Genomic DNA, 18,145 nt, shown 5'->3' with positions numbered 1-18,145 from the left:
AGAGAGAGAGAGAGAGAGAGAGAGAGAGAGAGAGAGAGAGAGAGAGAGAGAGAGCGAGCGAGCCCTGGATGTGATAATACCTGTAATCCTTGAGGCCACCCTGGACTACATGAGATTATGTGTTAAAAAAAAGTTCTTTAAAAGTGTGCCTCCCGAAAAAGGATAGGGAAAAAAAAAAAGAGAAAGCTGGCTAAGCCCCTGTGGTAATCTAAGCTCAATAGTCTGTATACTCACCAATGGGTGCAGAAACTGAGAAGGGCGGGAGCCAAGGAGCAGGGTCACTATTGGCCTCCGTGTCTGGGTATAAGACGGGTCTCTCTGCCTTGCTGGAGTCCCGTCTCAACACCTCACATTCTCCTGTGGGAAGACCAGGGTCTGCAGCTGCTGCCTTCTCACCTGGGGAGAGACCACTGCTTTTCATGCTTCCTCCCCAGAGCTAGCAAAGGGCCTTCCTTCTGGGCACTGGTACTGTTATTTCTCAAGTTTTGGTCCCAGGGACACCCGACAAACACAACAGAACACATGCCTTCTGCTTCTTGCCCTTGACGTCCTACCTGAGGCCGAGTCTTCCCCATCAGAACCCCTGAGAATCTCGAAGCTTTTCTCCAGGTGGTTGTCCACTGGCTCCTCTTCAGGGATGCTTCTCATGATCTCGGGCCCCAGGCTGGCCCGGAAACAGAGGGGTGCTTTGGGACTCTCTTCTTCACAATGTCTTGAAGCCACCTTCCTGGCCCTCCGAGTCCTCCCACTGACACTGGTATGCCCAGGGGTACTATCTATAGCAACCACTGCATCTATCTTTAAGCTAGGGCCCTTCCTAGTTTGTCTCCGGGTACGGGAAGCAGTCCCTCGCCTCTTAGGTTCCTCTACAAGTTGTGTTTCAGCTGAGACAAAGTCTTCCAGGTCACTGTCATCACTGAAGATCACCTGTGACAGAAGGAAAGGGAGAAACAAAGGCCATGAGACGCTCAACAACAGGTTCAAACAGCAGGTGGCCCTGTGGAGGCACTGGCAGGCCTCTGATGAGGTCAGAAATGACTTCCCACAGCACTTGGCACTCAAAGCCTCAGTAAGTCTCAGTTTGGAAGAGGAAGCGACAGAAGATGGAGAGGAAGGGCAACAGAGGGACAGACCCACCACTGAGAGGGAGCAGGGTGCAGGGTGCTGCAGACAGATGACCTTCCTCTTGGCTGGGAGCTCCCCAACAAGGCCCATGCTCTGTACAAAGTCATCTTCATGCCGCAATCCTTACCTTGAGGCGAGTCTGGGCCCGCCTGGGGACCCTGGGAGCCAGGGGAACCTGGAGCTTGCTCTTGGTGGGGTGAACTTCTTCAAATATGGTGAAAGGGACACGGGGGCCAGCTTGCCTAGCCCAGCCTGGAGGCTTAGGGGTACAAGGTGGCCCTTCTTCTTCCTGACCTTTCTGAGAGCTGTGATGGAGGGGTGGGGGAGCAGAGGCTATCCGCCGGCGCCCCTGTCCAGAGGATTTTTGTCTCCTAATCTTAGCAGGCTCTAAGACTGGCAGACTTTTTATTAAAGGTGGCTGCCAGCCCCAGGAGCTTGCAAAGAGCTCGGTAGTACAGCAGCTGGAGTGGGCCAGCTTTGCAAGGGCCTGGACCAAGAGCAGGTGGGCTCTCCAGATCTCCAAGCTCTGTATCCGTGTTGCCACAAACTTCAGCCCCGACGCCAGGACCTTCCCCAGACTCTTTTCGGATGTCTGATTCAGGAACTCCAATGCCAAGTGTGTGTACACTTGAGCCATGATCTCATCAAAGAGGCTTGGAACACAAGAGGGGGTTGTTCTGTGATTCAGAGAAGCTTGGAGACTCTTTGTGAAGCGCTTGGTGGCTGCAGGGCAACCCTTCAGCACAGTGTGCAGCAGATCCAGACCCTGAGCTTTACGACCGGTGGCCAGCCTCAGTCCTGCAGTGGCCAGCACCCAGCGCAGACAGACTGCCGAGAGGGCAGGGCTGGCACACAGCAAACAGTCACAGCTGGGCAAGTGAGACAGGAAGCCAGGGTTGGGTGGCGGCTTGGTCTTCAGGACTGGGGAGGAGTTTGCAGAGGACTGGATGGGACCAGGTTCTTTGAGCACAGTGGCCACCAGCTCAAGGGCAGGGCCTTTCAGGAAGGGTTCCTCCTCCGGTAGGGGTGGGGAACAGGGGACTTGAGCCTTGTGCTTCCCTTTCTGCGTGTGCACCTTCTTCACTGATTCTGGGTGCTGGGTCACCACACCAAACTCTAGGGAGAGAACAGATCACAAGTTACAACCCTGAGAAATGGTCTTCAAAGCTCCATCTACCTCAGGGCTCAACCCCACAACTGTATGCACTACTTACAAATAACTCAGAATCCCTATGTAACACACCAAAAAGAAAAAAAAAAAAAAAACCAAACCCTAGTGTCTTCTTCCCACTCAACAGGGGTCAACAGTCCAGTCCACACCCCACTCCTATACCTCAAAGCTCTGTGCTCCTACCTGGGTTAGAGAAGGTGCACACAAGGTGACACAGGTAAAAATATGGACAGGCTGGGCATCGCGGCACACACCTTTAATCTCCAGCCCACAAATAATCATTTTTTTAAAAAATTAGTGTGTGTGGACATGATCATGCCACACATGCATGTAGAAGTTAAGAGAACAGCTTTTAAAGAGCTTTCTTCATCCCACTACGTGGCTCAAGGTGTCAGGCTTAACGGCACTGAGCCATCTTGTCAGCCCTAAAATAGTTATTTTTTTTGAGTCAGGGTCTCCTTACATGGTCTTGGCCGGCCTGGAACTCATAGATCTGCCTCCAAAATCGTGGAATAGAAGGCATGTGCCACCACACTGGGGAGACATGAGCCTCCACACTGGGGAGACATGTGCCTCCACACTGGGGAGACATGTGCCTCTACACTGGGGAGACATGTGCCTCCACACTGGGGAGACAGAGGAAGATGTGGTTATTTCCATGAGTTTAAAGCCAGCTGGTTTAACTAGTGAGTTCAGGCCAGCCAGGACTACTCAGAAAGACCTTGTTTCAAAAGAAAGAGAGAGAGAGGAAGAGAGAGAGAGAGAGAGAGAGAGAGAGAGAGAGAGAGAGAGAGAGAAAGAAAACCAGTCAGGGATAGTTCTGCCTGCCTGTGCACATTTGCTCTGGAGGTGGTGGGGCAGTGGGGGTTGGGGGGACAACGACACAGACAGTAATGGTTGAGCTGAAGTTAGCATTGTGTAGAACTAGAACCCTGTCTGACTTAGAATGCAGCCAAACCTTGACATATATTGTAACATGTTGTAATATGAACTCTCCGCACCAAGTTTGGGAGGGAACTTGGTAGCTCACCTGTAGAAGACTCGAGCAAGAAGAGAACCTGCTGCAAGTCTGACTGACAGAGGTCAATGTCACCCCGGGCCAGCTCCAACTCACTCTTCAGTACAAGAAACAGGGCACACCTTGTGAGGAGGGGATGAGAAACCAGTCAGTAGACTCCTGTTTACCTCGAGTCTCTCCTTACCCTTCCCCAGGCCGAGGCCTCCACATCTTTCCCCGAGTCCATAAACTGACTTATAGCTTCTCTGGTAGAAATGTTCTATACCAAAAGTTCCCAACCTTCCTAACGCTACTACCCTTTAACACAGTGCCTCGTGTTGTGGTGACCTCCAACCATAAAGTTATTTTCATTGCTACTTCATAACTGTAGTTTTGCTACTGTTATGAATCGTAAATATCTGACATGCAGGATATCTGGTATGCTACCCAAGCCCACAAAGGGGTCTGGATCCACAGGTTGAGAAGTGCTGTTCTATACAGTCTCATCCCAAATCACACTTCAGGTAATCCCAACCACATTCCTTACCAAGCCCCATGAGAACGAACACTTAGGCAAAGGCAGAAAGTATACTAGTTGTCCTTTACAGATTTATCAGGCATATGAGCTTCTAACCTCGGTTATCTCAGCATTATCCTGCTTAGCCTTCTCCTACCAAACTCTCTAGATATAACATGGAGTTTCTATAATCACTGGGGAATCCACACTCAAAAGCACATGGCAGGAGCCAGCACTGGCATCCTCGTACTCACTGTCGAGGTATCTGCAGCTTGGTCGTAAGTTTCAGGGCCTCCAAGCAAAAGGCCTTGGCCTCACTCACGTTCCCCAGGCGGCCCAGGCGGCCGACCAGCCTCTCTGAGCAGGTCAGCACCTCAGTGAGAACCTGCCATTTTTGCACCAGGTTCTCACCTGCAGTGAATGAAAGATAAGATGTCAATGTGGAGCCATGGTCAGATTCGCTGGAGACAAAACAGCCATCACATCTAGTGTGTGCAATCCCACAGGGACCTGCTCTCCTCCTCAGACTCACCGTAGTCCAGAAAGGGCGACTCCGTAGCGGTTTTCTGAATGGAGAGCACATCACCTCCCATGAGCAGGATGATGATGCTTCTGAGGAGCTTGTGTGCGTCGATCAGCGCCGTCTCGGGGGTCTGCCAGCCTGTGTGGGAGGTGGGCAGAGACGATTGCAACAGCATGCCTAGACCCTCAACTAAGATGGCAAACACGGGCACTCTTCCTTCTGCACCATGGGTAGGCAGAGCTAATCGACCACAGAGCTCTTTCCCTCTAAGATCCCTTTTAGTCTAACATTACAAAGAAGCTGCCACAGGCACAGGCAGGTTCCAGGTAGGCGGCTTTATTAGCTTGACAGATGGGCAGATGGCTGCAAAGAGCAACCGGCACAAGAAACCATGACCAGCACCCAAGAAAGCCAGCAGCCCCTTTCTCTCACCTTGATCCCAGAGCTGCTCTCGCAGGGCACTTGAGAGGAGGTTGGACGAGAGGCTGAGGTAGAAAGCCAGAACTTGCAGGGCCTGGACACGTAGCAAGTACCAAGCCTTGGATGACTTCTGGAGGGCAGGATCCCGAAGGACAGAAAGCAACAGAGAAATGCCCTCAGTCACCTGGGAAGAGACAGAAAAGTCACATAAGCTACAGATGACCCTAGAGGTCTGGGGTGCAAATCTCTGCCTTCAAGAATGGAGAAACAACAACCCCTAAAAAAACCCTACAATTTGGGGCTGGAGAGATGGCTCAGTAGTTAAGAGCACTGACTGTTCTTCCAAAGGTCCTGAGTTCAAATCCCAGCAACCACATGGTGGCTCACAACTATCCATAATGAGATCTGAACACCCTCTTCTGGTGTGTCTGAAGACAGCTACAGTGTACTTATGTATAATAAGTCTTTAGGCCAGAGCGAGCGGGGTCCACCAGAGAGGGCACGAATTCTAATCCCCGGCAGCCATAACCATCAGTACAGCTACAGTGCACGCATATACATAAAATAAATAATAAAAAAAGAAAGAAATTTATAAAAAACTAGAGCTTGATCAGAAGAAGAGATGATCTAGGCACACAGCTAATGTGGAGCAAAACTGAGATCTTTTGGATCTACTGGATTTTCCTGGACCACTGCCTCCTCTCACCCAGACCACTGTTTCATCCCAGGCTGACTTCAGAGTCTAGTGCCTGCAGCCTCAGTCTCAGAATTACAGAAATGGCTACCACATCAGCCTGTGTCCTCCAGCTGCTAATCCCCTTTTATGTATTCTGCCAATGCAGAAACTGGCAAAGAAATTAATATCTCTACTACCGGGTGAGGAAATTTCTACTGCTTTTCATGGTCCTGAACATTCTGCCTAGATGCAAGAAAATGAAAATCTCAGAGCACAGATAAATATTATGAAGATCCCAAAAAAATCTCCTGAGGTCGAGAGCCTTGGAAAGTTCAAGTGAGATCTTGGAGAGTTAGAGTAGCTCAGTGGCAGGGCAGCTGTGCAGCCTGCAGGAGGCCTGCTAATCCACAGCACCACAAAACAAAACAAAACGGCCTGGGAAGAGGGGACAGACCGCCATACAAACACCAAGCTTGAAAAGCAGCCTTTTGGTTTCAATCACCAGGACCCATATAAACACTAGCTGGGCACGGCCACCCTTCCTAAGGGCAGTTCCCCATGTTGTGGCGACCCCCAGCCAAAAACTGTTTTTGCTACTTCATAACTGCAATTTTGCTACTGTTATGAACTGTAAATATCTGTGTTTTTCAATAGTTGGGATACCCCTGTAAAAGGAAAGGTCCTTCAAGCCCCAGAAGGGGTTGTGACCTATCATAGGTTAGAACTGCTGCCCGGGGCAAGCTCTGGGCTCAGGTTTGGGAATCATGGGAATCACCTTCTGGCTAGCCCAGCAGAGCTGACTTCGAAGCAGAGCACAGGTCGGGGAAAGCAGCTGGCCTGCGTCAGTGGTCTGGTCCAGGTTCCTCAGGCTTGACTCTGCCTCTTCCAGATACAACTAGAAACAGACAGATGACACCAGCCGCATGCTAGTTAAGACTCTTCAAATTAAAACGGAGTGAAGCACTTGCAAGCAAGGCACTGAATACTGTATTACCTTAAATATTATGGTCTGCAAAAGCTATTCGTTTGATGCTTAGAATACTTTCAGTTAACTACCACACCATAAAACAAACACAACCAAACAAAGGACAATAGAGAAACACCCTCAGCCACCTGAGAGAGACAGTCAGAGGAGAGGCACATGAAGATCTCCGGTGCATTTCTCTGCCTTTAGGAATGAAATGAGAAGCCAGGCAGTGGTGGGGAACACCTTTGATCCCAGCACTTGGGAGTCAGAGGCTGAGTGTGAGGCCAGCTTGGTCTACAGAGTGAGTTCCAGGACAACCAGTACCTATACAGAGAAACCCTGTCTCAAAAACAAACACAACAACAACAATAACAATAGAAAACCTCAGAGACGGAGAGGGACACTCTGGGATGAGGGACTGATAAAACTACAGACAGGGGGCACATACAGGAAGTGAAGAGTAAGGGGTACATACTGGCTTAGGTTCACAGAAGGAAGTGGCAGGAAAAAGACTGAATCATAAAAGATGGTGACAAGGCTAGGGATATGGCTCAATAGTTAAGGTCTGGTTCCTAGCACTCACATTGGGTAGTTAATAATTGCCTATATAGCCGGGCATGGTGGCACACGCCTTTAATCCCAGCACTCAGGAGGCAGAGGCAGACAGATTTCTGAGTTCCAGGCCAGCCTGGTGTACAAAGTGAGTTCCAGGACAGCCAGGGCTATACAGAGAAACCCTGTCTCAAAAAACCACACAAAAAAACAAAAACAAAAACAAAAAAACAACAACAAAAAACTGCCTATAATTCCAGTTCCAAAGGATCCAGTACCCTTTCTGACCTCCACGGGTCCTGCATACATGTGGTACACATACAAACAAGCAGGCACACATGTAAATAAATACATGAGGTTGGGATGTAAAGTGAGTGCATTCATGAAAAGAATCATTTTTTATTTTTATCTTTATTTTTTTGGTTTAAAGGCCCAAGAATCATTTTTTATTAAAAAATGTTTTATAAAGTCAGAGTAGTTCCAGTTTGTCAGAGAAGCCGGAGTCTTTAGGATAGAAGTGATCAGATCTGTGCCGACTGCGATGAAATGCAGAAGAGAGGGCCTGGGCTTGAGCATAGTGGCAAAGCTCTTATCCGGTCAGTGTGCCTGAAGCCCTGGGTCCAACCACTACTGAGGCCAAGAAAGAAAAGGGGTGGGGGAGACACAAGAGCCAACAGCATGACAAGCCGCACACAGGTAATAAGGCATCAACTAAGTCAAGAGGAGCAGGAGAGAAAAGAGGGCTGAGCTGCAGAACTCAGTGACCAGGAACGAAGCTCCAGTTCCCAGGGCCGCCTCCAGAATTCCTCCTTCTAACGTACTACAGCCAAATCTTTTCAAGGAAGATGGCCCTTCAAAGCTACTGGCCCCTGCGGCCTCAGACTCAAACTCGCACTCACCTGTGCGTAGCTGGGACAGCCAAGGTTCAGGAGTAGCTGGGTAAGCTGGCAGGCAGAGCTGACTGCCTTTGCATGGTCCTTTAGTCTCTTAGATACAATCTGAAGGAGCAGGAGGGTCTCCAGAGCCTGCAAGGGCTGGTCATCCAAGAGCAACATGTTGACTCGTTTCCAGTGAGAGCCTGTACGTCCGTCCCCCAGCCCCTAGGCTTCTGAAACCTGGGACCTCGAGGTGTTCATACATTCTCAGAAACCTATCACCCACCCTCAGGAGCCCTACAACAACCTTACACACTTTGGGCCTTGGGGACAGGGTGTCATGTGACCCAAACTGGCCTTGCTCAAGCTTGCTATGTAGTTGAAACCGGCCTTAAGTTGGGTGGTGGTGGTACAGGCCTTTAGTCCTAGCACTTGGGAGGCAGAAACAGGAGGCCATGAGGTTACAGCTACCTTGGTCTACAGAGGGAGCTCCAGGACATCTAAGGCTACACAGAGAAACCGTCTTGAAAAAGGAAAAGAACCAGACCCTCACAACCTGCCACCCCACAGACATAGATCACTTAACGCAGTCTGTAAAGGACTCGAGATGGCTGGTTAAAAAAAGATGCACCAGCTGGGCGTGGTGGCGCACGCCTTTAGTCCCAGCACTTGGGAGGTAGAGGCAGGCAGATTTCTGAGTTCGAGGCCAGCCTGGTCTACAGAGTGAGTTCCAGGATAGCCAGGGCTACACAGAGAAACCCTGTCTTGAAAAAAACAAAAGAAACAAACAAACAACAACAAAAAAAAGATGAACCAAACCCAACAGAAAAGAAGGCCAGGGTATCACCATGGCACCAGCAATAGGATTTGAGAGCACGGGATTCGCTGGCTTCTCTGTGAAATGGATCCATGTCCCTTTAACACTGTGGGTGGCTGCTTTTTTAATTTCTAAAAATAATTTCAAAATAACAATGGTGTTAACACCTTTAATCTCAGCTTTCAGGAGGAAGGCAGGTAGATCTGAGTTTACGGTCAGCTGGATCTACACTGAAGTTTCAGGCAAGCCAGAGACATACAGTGAGACCCTGTCTAAATAGGGAAAGCAGTTCAGTTAGTAGCCTACTGTTTGCCTAGAATGTACAAAAGTCCTGGATTTGATCCCCAGCACCACACAAATTAAAGGCACAGATGCCACTCACCACTGGCAAATGGGTACACACTGTAAACCAGCACAGCAAGTTCTAGGACAGCCAGGGATTAAAGAAATGGACCAGTGTAGCCCGGAACATCTAGTCATTCTTAAGGTTAACATTTGAGTTTTCCATTTACACAAAACATCTTCCATGCATCAGTGTGTTAAATGTTAACAAAGCCATTAGATAAAACTGCTCCCCACCTCTTTGTGGCACTGGGGACTGAATCCAGGAGTTTGCATGGCCAAGTACTCAACCACTGAGTTACAGATTTGCTCCCCACTCCCATCTTAAAAAGAGGATATCACCATATAATGCAAGCTAGCCTGTAACTCATGATCCCCTCCCTCAGCCTCCCAAGTGCTAGAGCTGCAAGGGTACAGCACCACACCCAGCAGAGGCCACACCCAGCAGAGGCCACACCCAGCAGAGGCCACACCCAGCAGAGGCCACACTCTCAGGCCGCATGGCTTCTCTGCACGTGCACAGGTCAAAGGTGAGGGTGCTTGGGTTCTAGTTTAACCCTGTGGCAGAGACTCCAGCCATCCCATTACCTTTGCCACCAACTGATAGATGGCCACTAGGATTTGCAGGGAGGCTGCAGTCTGCTGGAGACACCGCACAGCTGGGGCTCGCTCCTTGGTAAGCACTTCTTTCCACAGAGTCAGGGCCTGGTCCAGGCATTTGGACTGAGCTGTAAATCAGAAGAAGGAGACCACTTTCTCCACCTGGCCATCTCCATACCATGCTGTGTCTTTGTGCCAGCCTTCTTCCTCACTGCCCCACATCCCCAGCACAAGCCCAGCCTGTGGCACACTGGGGGCATTTGTTATGTATGTGCTCAGGAAGCCTCCGAGATGCCTGTGCCACACACACGGCTGACTGCCCTCACCTGCATCAGCAGCCAGATTGAAGGCAATGTTACTGTACAGAAAACGATCTTCCTGCAGGTTATCTTCATAGTTCAGGTCATTGACTTCAAATTCCTCCAAGTTACTAGGGGCCTGGGCTCGCCGATCTCGATCAATACCCTGGTAGGGAAAGAAGAGAGATTGAAACAAAACCCAGGACTGGTACCAGCTTGATGGGAGCAGCCTGGCTGGGCTCAGTTCCACATACTTCCTGCATCTTGGCCTCTAAGGTACAGATGTAGAGCCATAACAAGGCCTGTGCTTTATCATCCAGAAGTCGATCCTGCTCCTGTGCCTCAGGACTCACAGACTCCAGAAGCTTCAGGGCTTCCTGGACAGCATCCAAGGCAGAGCTGTAGAAAGATACACTTCAGTGGGGTGTAGCTGGCCTTTGCTACGTTGTGGGTTTTTCCCCACCTTTATGATCCTGGTTTCTCCCCAGTCACTACATAGGAGAGAAAGAAGGATAGAGGGGAGGGAAGGAGGGAGAGAAAGAGAGAGACTGAGATATTTCTGAACCTGATTTCTTCCTGTTTCTTCTTTGAGCACCACTACTAACAAACTGCCACAACCCCCCAAATGACCCACAAGCACCAACCCCAACTCTCAGGCCCTAGCATTTAAACAGCCTCTGAAAAGTTCCCAAAATTCCGAAAGGCATACAAATCACAAAAACTGTCTGCAGCTGGCAAAACCATGCCTCTGCAGAACATGAGGCAAATCATAGTCAGCTGTTGCGCACAGTCCGTTTTTTTTAAAGAAATGTTCTTAAAATGAAGGGAGCGCTCGGCAACAGAGTGGGATGGATCCCTGTATCAGTAACGCTGGGACAAGCAGTCAGAGGCCTCCCTCCTCACCAGTTAGCCTGCTGGGTAAAGCTGTGGTAGCACAGCACTTGGGCCAGTTCCACCAGGTAGGTAGCTCGTGCCCAGGCTCCAGCTGCTGTCTCTTCAGGGCTCAGCTCGAGCAGATCACAGATGACGTTGAAACGTTCCTGCCCAGTGTCAGCCCGTACTGCCTTGTAGGCCCGCAGCTCCTCCCTGAGTAGCAGAGACTGTGTCTCTGGGTCCCAGCAGCTTAGGCTGTCTCGCAACGTCCTGAAGGGCAGATCAGCACCAGGGTGAAGACCTTGAAGACAATCTGCACCTTACTAAGGAGCCTCGGCCCACCTTAGTTTGACATTCCCTGTGCATCTAATTGTGTAATCAGGTCATGTGGGCTCCTCTGATGGAGGACGCTCCATGAGGAATCGCATCCAAACCTGCACCATGGCCTGGCTTCTAACCCTCTACTGGCAGGCAACACCCCATCCTATCCCCCCTTCCTCCGTGCTGGCTTTCTCAAACCAGTTCCCATTCCAGAGCTTGTTTCCACCCCAGTACCTTTGTATTCTGTGATTAGTTAAGGCGATTAATGATGGATTTCTCCACATACATCACTTCTCAAAAAAAAAAAAAAAAAAAAAAAGACTTGCCTAAATGACCACCACCTAAAGTTTATCCCTCTTTTAGCAGGTCATGGATGTTCTGTCTCATGAAAGATACATACAGTGCACTTGGTTGTATTTCTCCAAGTAGAACAAAACCAAAACAAAACTGCTTCTTTCTGACCAATATGTGCCCTATACCCAGGCACAGGTACTCAATGCATAACTGATGAAGAAATCACTCATAGGATCGAGGAGGCCAGGCCCAGCAGCACACACCTCTAATTCCAGCACTGGGAAGGCAGAGGCAGAAGGATCTCAAAGCCAGCCTGGTCTACACAGCAAGGCCAGGACTCCACAGACTGTGTCAGCTTAGGGGATATGGGCAGAAATGAGGGTCCTCCACCCCTCCAACTCACTGCAGTTGTAGCTCCTTGTCTCCTGCCCTGGCTGCATCCATTTTGACCCGAACCCAGAAAGTGACTGGCTCGATCATGTGTTCCAGACTGTAGGGTTTCAGAGCTGCCAGCCATAAGGTCACCATCTTGCAGCCCTGGGCCTGTTTACCCAGTTTCTTCAAACTCTCCACATGTAGCCGGAAGCACCTATGTAGCTGACCAGAGAGAGGAGAAAGCTGGGACATGGAGCCACTGATGTGCACAAAAGCACAACGAGCAAGCAATCAGTCAGCACACGGAGGAGAGATAGCAGGTGGCCCTCCTGCCTCTCTATAGTCCCTGAGAACTAGGCTTCTAGTATCCAATTCTAGAGTTCCTCCAAGGTCAGCATTCACAAGCTGAAGGACTTGTTCCACCTCCTGTGACTCTTTCTTGGCAAATGGGACTGTCTGGTTGTGACCGAAATGCAGAGCCACTCTTTCTTTCTTCCTCCTTCCTACCCAGTTAGACTCAAGATGAGGGCTCTGTACCATCCACTGCTTTCTACTACGGCCGTTCCTGCCCAGGATGCCATGGGCGTCCCACTACCCAGGCTAGTGCCCTTCGCTGTTTGCCACAGTGACACCACCTGAGGTCATGGCTCCATCTATATATATATATATCCCTCCACCTTTACTTGAGATACAGTCCAAGGCCCTGTATGACCCATGTCACTTGCCAATGCAGCCAACCCATCATTTCAGCCCATCCTGAAGGCACTGCCTTTTACTCTCTGCGGGAGAGTTTTAGAACACGTAGATGCCTGAGATCTAGGGCAAGGATCCGACGTAATTAACTTGAGACAAGCATTACACTAGAAAGTCCCTCAAGTTCACTGGGATGATTCTAATGTGAAGCTAGGATTGGAACTGGCTTAGGAGAACACCAAAAGTAAAAGAAGAAAAAGAAAAAAGAATAAGACCCTGTATCAAAAACAAAACAAACAACAGCAAAAAAACAAAAACAAACAAACAAACAAAGGAAAGGAAAGGAGCTGGAGAGACAGCTCAGCAGTTAAGAGCACCAACTGCTCTTCTAGAGGTCCTGAGTTCAAATCCTAGCAACCACATGGTGGCTCACAACCATCTGTAATGGGATCTGATGCCCTCTTCTGGCGTGTCTGGTGTACTCAGATATAGAAAATAAATCTTTAAAAAAAAGGGGGGGGGAAGGAAAGGAAAGGAAAGGAAAGGAAAGGAAAGGAAAGGAAAGGAAAGGAAAGGAAAGGAAAGGAAAAAGCAACAGCTTAGGCAAGGTTGTTCGGGAAACACTCCCCTAGGCATGGTGCCAGCCCCACTGTCCCAGGCTGCAGGCTGGCCCTTCCTCACCTCTCCCGACATAACCTCCCTTTCCACACCTCTCGTTCCCTCCTACCTTCTCAGGAGGCACTTCAGGACAAGCACTTGACGTTGCCGAGCCCAAGTGCTGACAAACTGGCTCTGAGATGGCACAGGCCTCCTCATAGAGCTTCTGACTAAAGAAGCTGTAGGCCAAATTGCTGGTGTAAGAGGCTGTAGGGAGAGAAAGGACAACTGATGTCAGAGTCACTGTTTTCTGTGCTGCCAAGATGCTCAACCTGGGGTCATCTCATTAGCTTCTAGATGAGAACCCCGTGGAATGCAGATCATCGGGGAACACAGTGGGGGGTGGGGGGAGACCACAATCTTTGGATCCACATCAGCTGCTGCTTACTGTCCCTGAGGAAACTCACACCAGCAGCCTCTCTACACTTACACCAGGCTGAGCTGCACTGACCTACCTTGCTGCCTCCTCCTTCCCTCATGCCACTGGTGCCACACAACCTTCCTCTAACTCTGTGAACATCAGATCCTCTCCACCCTCCAGCACTCGCTCGCTCCCTGTGCTTGCACAGATGCTCTCTCCTGGGCGTCCTCAGGAGATGAGGCAGACCCTGAACACCTACTTCAATGGTACTCAGTCTACTTGTGCCAAAGAACTGGCTCAGCAGTTACAAGCACTGGCTGCTCTTCCAGAGAACCTGGGTTCAAATTCCCAGCACCCACTTGGCAGCTCACATCTGTCTGTGAGTCCAAGATCTCACACCCCTACACAGACATACATGCAGGCAAAGCACCAATGCACACAATTATTAAAAAAAAAACAAAACTTTTTGATTTTTTGAGACAAGGTTTCTCTGTATAAGCAGGCCTGGCTCTCTGGAATTCACTCTGTAGACCAAACTGGCCTCAAACTCCGCAGACGCCCCCACCCCACCCACCACCCACCCATCCCCGCCTCTGGTTCCCAAGTGCCAGGATTAAAGGTGTGTACCACCACGCCTAGCTATTTGTTTTTCAAAACAAGGTTTTTCTGTGTAGGGCTGGTTATCCTGGAACTCTAGACCAGGCTGGCCTTGAACTCAAGAGATCCACCTGCCTCATCTTCCCAAGTGCTGGGGTTAAAGGCCATGAGGCCAGACTTGTTTATTATTTTATGTTATTTTATGTATGTGTGAACTGGAGTTATAGATAGTTCTAAGTCACCACTTGGGTCCAGCCCTGGAGCCTCCCTTTCTGATTCTATTCTACTCCTTGCCTCCCTTTTTTTTTTTTTTTTTTTTTCATTACTTTTCTCAATTTTGATTGTATTCATTTTGTGTGCTCACATGTCACAGCACACGTGTGACGGTCAGAAGACAGCCTGAAGGAATTGGTTCACTTTCTACCCTGTGGACTCCAGGGCGGCAGCAAATGCCTTCACTGGCCGAGACATCTCCTTTGCCCCCACTTTTGATTTCTGAAGTGGGGTCTCACTCTGTGGCCCAGGCCGACACTGAACACCTGGCACTCCTCACTCAGGCTCCCTGGAGCCAGGAGCAGGTAACCAGGTCACCAGGCCCAGTTATCATCATTTGTTGGTGGTGGGTTTTTCCCCTGGACTGGAACTGGATTTACAGGTGGTTGTGAGCTGCCATATGGGTGCTGAGAATTGAACCCAGTTCCTCGGCAAGAACAAGTTCTCTTAACTGTTGAGTCACCTCTCCAGACCTCTCACCTTTTAATGTGTTGGTAATTCAATTATTCAGTTATGGGATAAGGTTCTAGTGGGGCAGGAATATATCTAACATTGCCTGGCAGTTTTCTTGAGTGAATAAATTTTAGTAAGTAATTTGTGGAGGTGGAGGGGAAGAGGCTAAATAAACTCCAGACACAGGGCTGGAGACATGGCTCAGTGGTTAAGAGCACTGTTCTTCCAAAGGTCCTGAGTTCAAATCCCAACAACCACATGGTGGCTCACAACCATCCCTCTTCTGGTGTGTCTGAAGACAGCTACAGTGCACTTACATATAATAAATAAATAAATCTTATGAAAAACAAACAAACAACAATAACAAAAAAACTCTGGACGCTACACAAACTAGGCAAGTACTCTAACCACTGGGCTATATCCTCCACCTAATCCAATTCCTCAAAATAGACCGTTGTAGTCAGGTGTGGTGGTGTACATCTGGGCTCAAGGGCTTGGTCTATAGCGAGTTCCAGGATAGCCAGAGCTATATAAAGAGACCCAGTATAAAAAAATTTAGAAAAAAAAAAAAGGTAAAATATAATTTGTAATCCCAGACTTGGGAAGCTGAGGCAGGAGAACTACTATGTGTTTGAGCCCAATTTGTGCTACATAGTGTGACTTTGGCTAAAAAAGAAAACTAAGAAAAATAAAGTCTGTAATGTTGCATACTACGCACAAACATTTTTTTATAAAACAATTACCAAATCAAACTGCAAAATATAATAAGAAAAAAAGAATTCTCTGTCCTAAGCCTCACCCCATCTCTCTGCATTAACCAGATCCTTACACATAGGTCTTTTCCTGTCTCTTTAAACCTTTGACACTCAGCTGTCAGAAAAGTACACCCGTCCTCCTAGCCAGCATGACAAGTGACAGCCGTCCCCTAGAGCAGAGCAGCTGAGCCCAAGGCACTAACCAGTCATGCCCAGGTAGTCCGCCAGCTCTCCGCCCGACAGGCCCTCTAAGGCCTCCAACATCCAGACAGCAGCAGATCTGCAACCGTCCACTAGCTGGGCAAGCTCAGTTACCTGAAGGAACAAGAAGGCTGAAGGGTCAAGAGAGTCATGCAAGGTCCACTAGGACTTCCACCTCACCCCACACCCAAAACCAAAGCTGTTTGTTTGTTTGTTTGTTTTCCAGACAGGGTTTCTCTGTTCTGGAACTCACTCTATAATCCTCCTGCCTCTGCCTCCCAAGTGCTGGGATTTCGGTTACCCGAAAGTCAGACGGTACCTGACAGCCTTGGGCAAAGTCATACACAATCCCGGTGAAGAGGTGGAGACCCTGGAAGTGTATCTGGAGCAAGCACTGCTGCTGCTTGGAAGAGGCCTCAGCGACCTGAAGAAGAGAGGAAGGGGCGGCTGGTCTGAAACCTGGAGATGGTGAACTCTGTGCTGAGTACCACCTAGAGTCCTGTGCTGAGTACCACCTAGAGTCCTGTGCTGAGTACCACCTAGAGTCCTGTGCTNCTGTGCTGAGTACCACCTAGAGTCCTGTGCTGAGTACCACCTAGAGTCCTGTGCTGAGTACCACCTAGAGTCCTGTGCTAAGTACCACCTAGAGTCCCTGAAGCCCGGCACAGCCTAGAGAGCAGCTCACCGAGGCTCCGAACTTACAGTTATTTACAGAGCCACTCCCCACCCTACTGTAGATTCTTAACTCACTTCTCTCAGGTGCTGGACAAGGGAGCGGTATCCCCCAAGGAAAGCAAAGAGACTCAATATGGCATCAAGTCCACAGTGCCTCTTGATGCCTCTCTCCAGGCCTGAAAGGAAGAACTGACAGCTGTCATACAATGCCCGGAGCGGGGGCGACGGCGCCTTGATGCTGTTGTTAAGAACGGCTGCTGCCTCTCTCAGGAGCTGGGCCACTGCCCCTGGTCTTTCTTCTAGAGCTTCCAGCAGCTCCACCCCCAACTGGCATAACTGGAGGCTGGGAGCTACACTGCTCTCCTCTAGGTGATTACGAGCCTTCTCCACTGCTCTGGCAGCCTTGTGGTGGTGGTGGTTCCAGCAGAGCCGACGGCAGTGTTCCAGGGTGATTTCCAAGAGGCAGAGGGCCCTCTGAGGCGAGAGAGGATGGGGAGAGCTACCACCCTCACCTACTAAGACTCTGATCAGGTGCCTAGAAAGCACGTCATATAGGAAGTCAGCATCGGCTTCATCTAGACCTTGTCCTGTAGCATCGTACAGATGATAGGCGGCGACTACTCGACAGGCTGTTGGAGATGCAAAGTGAGGAACCTCACAGGGGACGCTGTCATCCTCCAAGAGCACCAAGAAGCTCAAGGCATTCAGCCGAGTTGAGAACGCAGCTCGCCGCTCTGACAGCGCCTCCGCTCCCTTCCAAAACAGAGAAAAACTGCCCCGGGTCACAGCCTCGTAGTCCTGAGGGGCAGCCTCTCGAGAGTTCTGAACCAAGCAGGCGTGGAGAGGTTGGGCAAGGCGCAGCACAGTGTCTGGGCTTCCCTGAGTCGAACCATTGCGAAGTAAGATGAAGAGAATGCGTTCCAGGTAGAGGGGAGGGCGCTGGGGGGTGGACAACAAATACCCATCACAGGCCAGCAATGCCAGGTCCAGAACACTCCTCAGGTGACCAGGGCAATCAAGTTTGGCAGTCAACTGCTGGGTGCAAGCCCTCAGGATGGTATCACAGACTTGTCTTCTCTCAGCATCGGTTCGGCTGCTGGGGAAATCAGTTCTGGATGTGGACAGGAACTCCTAGGAGAAAGAATTAAGCTGCATGAGCAGAAAAGAGAGGTAGGAAAAAAAAAAAAAGTAGTAACAGGGCCACACAGGTTCTCATGTATCTCTCTCCAAGTTAAGGCAAAACACAAGCCAGGCTTGGTGACACAGGCCTGTGTGAAGACAAAAAGACAGAAGAAAAGTTCAAGACCTTCCTGGGCTTGAGTGAGTTCAAGGCCAGCTGGGGCCATTTAGTGAGCACTGTTGCAAAATAAAAAAAGTGAAAACAGGCAGGGCAGTGGTGGCTCATGCCTTTAATCCCAGCACTTGGGAGGCAGAGGCAAGCAAATTTCTGAGTTTGAGGCCAGCCTTTTCTACATAGTGACTTACAGGACAGCCAGGGGCTATGTAGAAAGACCCTGTCTCAGAAATCTTTAAACATATATATAATATTTAGATACTATATAGCTTACATATTACACACTATATATTATATATGCTTATATATATGAAGACATAAATGTTATTTTTAAAAGTGAAAACAGGGCTGGTGAGATGGCTCAGTGGGTAAGAGCACCCGACTGCTCTTCCGAAGGTCCAGAGTTCAAATCCCAGCAACCACATGGTGGCTCATAACCATC

At 49.5% G+C, this 18,145-nt stretch overlaps 1 protein-coding gene across 2 annotated transcripts in view; it reads right to left on the bottom strand.

Moving 5' to 3' along the window:
- Espl1 (extra spindle pole bodies like 1, separase) overlaps positions 1–18,145 on the bottom strand; it is a 25,402-nt gene that overhangs the window by 6,120 nt on the left and 1,137 nt on the right. For both annotated transcript variants that reach the window (XM_021216807.1, XM_021216808.2), the window contains exons 3-20: positions 16,485–17,540; positions 16,054–16,158; positions 15,737–15,848; positions 13,165–13,301; positions 11,773–11,966; positions 10,785–11,024; positions 10,136–10,280; positions 9,909–10,047; positions 9,571–9,710; positions 7,848–7,982; positions 6,205–6,324; positions 4,766–4,937; positions 4,343–4,471; positions 4,065–4,221; positions 3,327–3,436; positions 1,253–2,241; positions 555–927; positions 235–396 (exon numbers count right to left, since the gene is read on the bottom strand). In XM_021216807.1, the coding sequence (XP_021072466.1) occupies positions 235–396; positions 555–927; positions 1,253–2,241; positions 3,327–3,436; positions 4,065–4,221; positions 4,343–4,471; positions 4,766–4,937; positions 6,205–6,324; positions 7,848–7,982; positions 9,571–9,710; positions 9,909–10,047; positions 10,136–10,280; positions 10,785–11,024; positions 11,773–11,966; positions 13,165–13,301; positions 15,737–15,848; positions 16,054–16,158; positions 16,485–17,540 (4,615 nt within the window). The remainder of the gene's footprint in view (positions 1–234; positions 397–554; positions 928–1,252; positions 2,242–3,326; positions 3,437–4,064; positions 4,222–4,342; positions 4,472–4,765; positions 4,938–6,204; positions 6,325–7,847; positions 7,983–9,570; positions 9,711–9,908; positions 10,048–10,135; positions 10,281–10,784; positions 11,025–11,772; positions 11,967–13,164; positions 13,302–15,736; positions 15,849–16,053; positions 16,159–16,484; positions 17,541–18,145) is intronic.

The sequence above is a fragment of the Mus pahari genome, chromosome 17 (genome assembly GCF_900095145.1).
Source record: "Mus pahari chromosome 17, PAHARI_EIJ_v1.1, whole genome shotgun sequence".
NCBI lineage: Eukaryota > Metazoa > Chordata > Mammalia > Rodentia > Muridae > Mus > Mus pahari.
The sequence above is the reverse complement of the archived record's forward strand: the minus strand, read 5'-3'. Positions and strand labels throughout refer to the sequence as shown.